The following is a 7564-nucleotide window of genomic DNA, read 5'->3' as shown; positions in this document are numbered from 1 at the left end:
GGCGCTGCTGTTAATTTGCGTCAACGCGAATCTTTTGGTCACCGAATTGGCACGCCTTCAGCAAAAGTAACCTCGCGTCGTTCGTTGCAGGCGACCTCACCAAAACCGAACGCAGTCAATGATTCGTTTAGGCAATTCATAGGGGCTTTAGAAGAAAAATATCACTTCAAATGGCCTCTTCTTGTAATCGTTTTGTTTATTTTGGACGCTTTCTTCTATGTCTTTCTTGTTTGTACACAGCATATAAATGAAATTTTCACTTAAAATTTATTTTATTATTTTCACTACAATCTGATTTTTATTCATTATTTTGTTCTTTTTTTTTGTTCCGTTTGTCACATATATCTATGATATCTATATTTCGAACTATTATAATAAAAACTAAGAATTTGTAAACTTTTCAATTACCTGTATTTTGTATTGAGTACGTGTTAATATCAAATAAAATACTTTGAAAATAAAAAATTAAGTCAAAACAATCAAAGGAACCTTTTATTAATTGTCTGATTTCAACCTATATGTATATATATATATATATATATTAATATATTAATATATATATAATACATGAATATATATATATATATACATCAATCAATCTACATCGACCTATATGTATATATATATCTATATATATCAAATAAGTGATATATATATGTATATGACCAACTTATACCTCGTAATTTTTCAAATAGTTTGATGAGATTTGGTAAACTGAATTAATTTGGCCCGAGCACGAATTCTGTTGAAAATGAACTGGATTAGATTGTGTTTCGCAAAACTTCACCATCTAAAGACACATTTTCAGGAAATCTTTAAAAGAAAGGAAAAATGGTGAATTTTTAATATGGCAAACATTATTTTGCTAAACAGAGGCAATCTAAATATTAAACTTTGATACCCTATAATATCGGGTAGACGTGGTAAATTTTTTCCACTTTTGCACAGATACAGCATCATCCACAATATATGCGATCAAATTTTTGTACATTTATATGTCCTAGTTTATGAGTAATGAGCAAAGAGCAAATTTTTATTTCTTTTGGAAAACGGAGATATTTCCAGTTTACGTGGTGCTGAAGGCGTGTCCTTCGACCAATTTGATCTCATTTTAATACAACCTTGCTTGAAAAAACCTCCAATGTTGTCGCCAAATTCAAAGTTATTTCATTCATTAATTTTGCGACCAAGAGAATGTTTACAACAGACTTTATCCTAACGGACAGACGGACATGCTTAGATATACTTAAAATTTGATGCTGATCAAGAATACAAATACTTTGCGAGGTCGGTGATGCTTCCTCGTCGCAAAGATTTTGATATCCTCCTCCCCCCCCCCCATCCTCCTTCCTTCGCTGATGCGTTTCAGAAGTAGTAGTTTCAGAATAACGGATAAACTTTATATGGGTAGATGTGTAACAAATAAAAAACTCGAAAAGTAAAGGTGTGCAAAATTTTTGTTGCATAGGCGTATAGCCGTGGTGGGCATGTCCTTTGATCAGTTTAGGTCCCTTTTTTACTACACATACAACACCGTTGGACAGATGGACACATGGACAAACCAACATGCCAAGAATTTATATACTTTATGAGGATTCGAAGCTTGTTTCTAAGACGTCTTACTAGGAATTGAAAAAAAAATTAAATTTTAATTCACTATAATATTTGGTAGGCATTTGGTAGGAGGAGATTCAAAAAATAGCCTCAGCCGGTTCAAATTTTTACATCAATTTAGAATGTCGAAATACTTTTGCTTACCCACTGTTGTCGAGAAATTTTGAAAATTGCAAACTTTTTCCCTATAACGGTTTTTCCGAATATGTCGTTATATGGCGAGTGATCGAAAATGGAAATATGTATGTAAATATATTATATAACAAAAGGTGGGTCTACTTTAAGTCCATGCGCGCATTACGCACATAGTATAGTGTATGAAAAACTCATGATCAGATTGCAACTTTTTTACTTAAGACTGCGGAATCATCTGTTTATGTTTTGCTGAATTGCAAAAGAAGAAGAAGCAAGACAAAAATGAACTAAATTGACATTACTAGTTGACTTTGACGTCACTCAGCCCGAAATAAATTTTCTTGTAATTATAATTAAGGGAATTATTAAAAATGAGTGGTGGTTTAAATCGACCAAAATCTCCATATGTGAGTAACACCATAAGATCGGGCGAGAAGGAAGAAAGTTTTTGGGATAAATTCAGCACATTGGGAAGAAAAAGAGAAACAAAAGCTGTGCAAAAAGTTGAAGAAGAAGGCAAAAATGCAATCGATTATCCAGGGGCGCCGTATCAATTCGATATACCGCCCGAAGACTATGCGCTCCGTGATCATGAGCAACGGGCCGTGATTGATCCTCAATCGTTAAATGAACCTGAGGTACGTAAATTACAACAAGTTTTAATTGATTGGATTAACGACGAGTTGGCTGAACAACGCATTATTGTTAAAAGCATCGACGAAGATATGTACGATGGACAGGTGCTTCATAAATTGTGGGAAAAATTAACTGGAAAAAAATTAGATGTCCCCGAAGTTACACAATCTGAAGAGGGGCAGCGGCAAAAACTAAATATCGTCTTAAATGCCGTTAATCATACATTAGGGTTTCACATGAAAATACCGAAATGGTCGGTGGAGAGTGTGCATTCAAAAAATATTGTTGCCATTTATCATCTATTGGTTGCTTTAGTTCGACATTTTCGTGCACCAGTTCGATTACCTGAGAATGTGTTTGTTACCGTAGTGATAGCTCAAAAAAACAGTGGTATTCTGAATGCTCAAAAATTTCAAGAGCAAATTACCTCTGAGTATGATGATGTTGGAATGCGCTGCGAAAAAGATGCCTTCGATACGTTGTTTGATTGTGCTCCCGAAAAATTGACTGTCGTTAAAAAATCACTCATTACTTTTGTGAATAAACATTTATCGAAATTGAATTTCGAAATTAATGAATTAAGTACCGATTTTCGTGATGGAGTTTATCTTTGCTTGCTAATGGGATTACTAGGTGGATTCTTTGTACCTTTACAAGAATTTCATTTAACGCCGCAAGATGCTGATCAAATGATTAACAATGTCGCATTTTCATTTAACCTTATGCAAGATGTCGGTCTGCCAAGGCCAAAAGCTCGACCGGAAGATATTGTAAATATGGATCTTAAATCTACTCTTCGCGTTTTATATAGTTTATTCACCACTTTTCGGAACTATGCCTAAATGCACATATATACATATATATATATATACGAATTGAAAATATATAAATAATGAATCATATAAAAAGTATCCGTGGTCGAGCAAAAAAATTAAAAAAAAAAATTTTTCTTCGTTTGAAAGTGAATATGTTTTTCAGTTGTATGCGTATGTCCGTAGAGCGCGGAGACTTTTTATATGATCCACTATATATATTCCATATGAGAATTCAAGTCTCTTAACAACATAGTAAACACTTTCAAAATTTTGAGGATAACACCGTAACAAATAAATATTACTCTCGTAATATATTCTTTTAATGTCACTATATATATATATATATACTATGTGAAAATTAACGTTGTTAACATTGATGTAATATTTTTAAAACATTTACTAACTAACATGTGTGGGGCGAATTATGGTGCCCGATATCGAGTAAATTCGACAGTAATTAAAACGATCGAGAGATTCTACGTAACATAGCGAAGAAAAATGCATATTTCATTGACAACTGTAAACTCTCTACACGTTATATGTAGTGAGTACATACTTCAAAGTCATCCAGTTTACTCGATATTGAGACATATCGGATTTTGAAAACAACATGCAACGAGAAACTATGTGAAAAAGGACACATCTATGTCGAAAATTGCTGGAATTCTTATAACAACGCGACATATTTCTTTTCGACTTAAAGTTCAAATATGATATTATAACAATAACAAAGGTTTCGTTTATCTTCGTCTTCTTTGATTCAGTTCAAAAATAAAGAACATCATTTTGATTGTATCACTTCGTAATACCTTTAAGTCTTATCACATTTTTTGTGCCTTAAAAATGGAATTTTTTTTTATTTATATAAATAAAAAAATGTATTAACAAAAAAACAACGAGAAAGCGTATTAAATTCGTTATTAGCCCATAGCATAATGGTGGCCGTCTAGCAACAGATTACGAACTTTTTCACTTCTTTCCGCCGGACATGAACGTTTCTTGCGTCACGTTATCACAAATTTCTCATTTTATCTTTTCCTGTTTCTAGGCACAATAGTTATGCAATAGTCTCTTCGGAGACTCTTCGGAGACTATTGCATAACCGAATGAAGCGGAGGGGCTTGGAAACCAACTTGATCATGATCACTTCAGAAAGTATTTCACTTCGATTCGTTTCACTGGTTGTTCTTGTTTCGATCACAAATCGATGCCTTTCGGAAATCAATCTACAATTAACCAAGCAATGGTAGACATTGCAATCTATTATAATGGGTTCTAGGTTACCTAAGCACCAATAAGTAAACTATGAGAAACAATGAGGAGCAAATGGCAATTCCTTCATGTGTTCGGAGATTGATTAACTCAAGCTGGCGGCAGTGCGGCAAGGCAGCTATAGGAACTGTAGCCCCGTAACGCTTGACTTTTAAGCAGCCAACCGACGAATTGGAGTAAAGAGGTAGCTGCAGAAATTATTGTATTTAAGTTTGGATCGGTTTTTCGAAAACTGCCTGAAGCGAGGATGAAGAGAGTGGCAATGAAAATGAACGCTTCTTCTTCATGTGCTCGGAGATTACTTGACTCAAATTGGCAGCAATGCTTCTATACTCTTCTCCTTCCTAAACAATAATCTTTGGCTTTCAACCAAACGAACAAAAAAAAATTTCCTCAATCGATCGCAAGAAAGATAAATAGTACATATATCAAGTTGGCATCACTGCTTGGAAATTTATTTTTCTGTAGCTGGAGTTGTTTAGATATTTAGAAGTTTAGCATCTCAAAACTCTAACCCCAACTTGGACAGATATCGAGAACAAAGCAAAGTTTCCTTGCCAGTTGGCAAGAGTCAAGCTCGTCATTAAGTCTTGATCTTGCACAGGTTACGATTTCCGGGTTTTTTTCAGAAAAAAAAAACAAGCTTCGACAACTGAAGCAGTCAGAAGGATACGAATGTCTTCCAATCCGATCGACAACATACTTTAATCAAATTGACATCATTGCTCCGGCTGGTGATGATGCTCCGCCTCCTGTAGGTTTCCAGGCAGCAGAGTAAAACCCATATATAAATCTATAAAATAAATGAAATTTTTTTCAACACACACACACACACACACACAAATTTCTTTTTATCTATTTTGCTGTTTGTAATCCGTTTCATTTTATTATTGATTTAATTGTATTAAATTAATTAAAAAATTTCTAAATGAATTTTTAATTTTTTTAATTTTTTTTTTTTCTATAACTAATATACAAATAAGCAGATATACATACATAACGCAACATGCACATACAGTTATACTTTTTCAAATTGACGAATAATGTCCTTTAATGAAAAGAAAAAAGAAAAAAAACAAGAAAAGACATTAAGCTTAAATACATAGAAAGCATGACTGCATCCGCTTTAAATAACGGGTTTTATAATAAAATTTGAAACACTTTTTTTTTTTGTTACTCCTATTCAAATACATGGAATTACCGGGAGTAGGGCGGCAGACAGACAAACAGAGATTCTTCTCATAGCAACTATGTCATAATATACTCCTTTGAATTATATATACCTTTTATTTGTTTGACTATACATTCGCATTCGCATTCACATTCGATCGAAGGAGTATTTGTTTTTGCAATAAACTAACTTATAGCATATTATGATTGCTGCACTAAAAAAGTTTATTATGATTTTTATGTTTCATTTGAAATTTTTTTTTTTTTCTATTAAAGGATTTTGACATTTGATATCTTTATACTAAAATTTTTAATAGAGTTTTTCATCATCTGTGCTTTGTTTTTTTTTTTTTTTCCCCCCGATACTTGATAGTAGATAGTATGATTTTTCTTCTTTTACATATATGTATTTTCCTTTATGTACATATGATAATATTCATATATATTTATATATTTGCATAGATGTTTGTAAATAGTTGAGTACATGTATATATAACCCTACATATCATACGTATAGTTTTCATATATATTTTTATTCATTTTTTATACCCTACACCTACACCTATCAACATTTTCGGTACAAGAGTATATTAAATGTATGCGGATTTATGCTACATCCAAAAGGTAGAATTATGTTTTCTTACCTCTGAATCTATCTTAAGTTATTTGTCTCTCTGTCCGTCCATCTTGTTGTCTTGTTCCCCTAAGGACTGCAAATTTTTGGACATATTTTGATGAAATTTTATACACTGACAAATGTTGAGCCCAAGGGAGAATGTTATTGCAAAATGATTCGAATCGAGTCAATTTTTTGACTATTTCCCCTGTAACGGCTTATTTTGAAAAGTCGCTATATGAATAATTGTAGGTCTGGTGTAGGGTGACAGTTAATGGTGTCGAGTCATGGCCCACTATACTAATTTTACTTGTCTTCATCATAATCTTTCCATTTTCTGTTATAACAATACCGGTTGAAAATTGAATAAACCGCTTCGCTGCCTTCATATATATTTATATCGTATAACGCAAACACTTTTTTCGTTTCGTTAGCTATATAGCTGAAAAAATATATATATGTATTTTGAATATTTTAAAAATAAGATGTTTTTTTTGTTTTGTTTTTTGTTGTTGTTGTTGTTATTTTATCATATATGCATGTATAGAATTTGAATTTTGAATAAAGATGAACAAAGAAGAAAAAAAATTAAACGAGAATGAGAATAAAAGGATATATGGGGGAGAGGAAGTATGATCTTGTACGGGAAGAAAGAAGAGGAGGATAAAATATATTATTCTCTCTTTATGTTGTATCAAGTTGAAAATTTATTTAATTATTACGGCGATTACGATCGATTTTAACCTTTAAGTTTATTTTCTGCTGCTGCAGCCTGCTGCTGTTCTGTGTCTCGTTTGCTTTTTGTCGTTAATCAGATATTGTCTACGGAATCGGCGTCATCATCCGAGCTAAATTCATCGCCAAACTCAATATCCTCATCCAAACCGTCCTCAACAAATGTAACGGTATCGTTAATGCGTACCGATTCAGGAAATTCACCATAAGTTTTCAAATTCCTGGCTTCATCGGGCGTATACTTCAATATGACATCGGCCTTTGAATCTTGATAATCACGTAAACCGACCAATATAATATCACCCTGATTAATCCAGACCTAAAAACAGAAAAAGAAATTTGAAGAGAAATTTTGATTTTTTATAATTCAAGACCATCATGGTACACCCATTTTTAGAAAATTGAAAATTAACTCATTCAAGGGTGTGAAGATAAATTCGAATTTAATTAGCAGATACGCTTACCATATCTGTGAATAAAACTCTGTTAATTCCTTCACAGAGATCTGTTAAATAATTAAAATTAAGATAAGATTAAGATCTATTAACAAAACTCTGTTAAGGCCTTCACA

The 7564-nt window shown here is 32.7% G+C and overlaps 2 protein-coding genes across 2 annotated transcripts in view; one reads left to right on the top strand and one right to left on the bottom strand.

Annotated features, from left to right (window-relative positions):
* The first annotated feature begins 2053 nt into the window (after positions 1 to 2053).
* LOC119639605 (beta-parvin) lies at positions 2054 to 4096 on the top strand. Its single transcript, XM_038037085.1, has one exon. It carries the CDS (start codon positions 2121 to 2123, stop codon positions 3225 to 3227), a length of 1107 nt encoding a protein of 368 aa, XP_037893013.1. The 5' UTR covers positions 2054 to 2120; the 3' UTR covers positions 3228 to 4096.
* Positions 4097 to 6812: 2716 nt separating this feature from the next.
* LOC119639433 (eukaryotic translation initiation factor 1A, X-chromosomal) overlaps positions 6813 to 7564 on the bottom strand; it is a 9024-nt gene continuing 8272 nt past the window's right edge. Inside the window, exon 3 of the mRNA XM_038036806.1 lies at positions 6813 to 7312. Coding sequence (XP_037892734.1) covers positions 7070 to 7312 — 243 coding nt within the window. The 3' untranslated portion in view covers positions 6813 to 7069. The remainder of the gene's footprint in view (positions 7313 to 7564) is intronic.

Source organism: Glossina fuscipes, unplaced genomic scaffold (genome assembly GCF_014805625.2).
Source record: "Glossina fuscipes isolate IAEA_lab_2018 unplaced genomic scaffold, Yale_Gfus_2 112, whole genome shotgun sequence".
NCBI lineage: Eukaryota > Metazoa > Arthropoda > Insecta > Diptera > Glossinidae > Glossina > Glossina fuscipes.
This window is presented reverse-complemented; position numbering and strand designations above follow the sequence as displayed.

Bases quoted from the DNA above. Each gene is read 5' to 3' on its own strand.
- LOC119639605 (XM_038037085.1), top strand. From the start codon at position 2,121: ATGAGTGGTGGTTTAAATCGACCAAAATCTCCATATGTGAGTAACACC.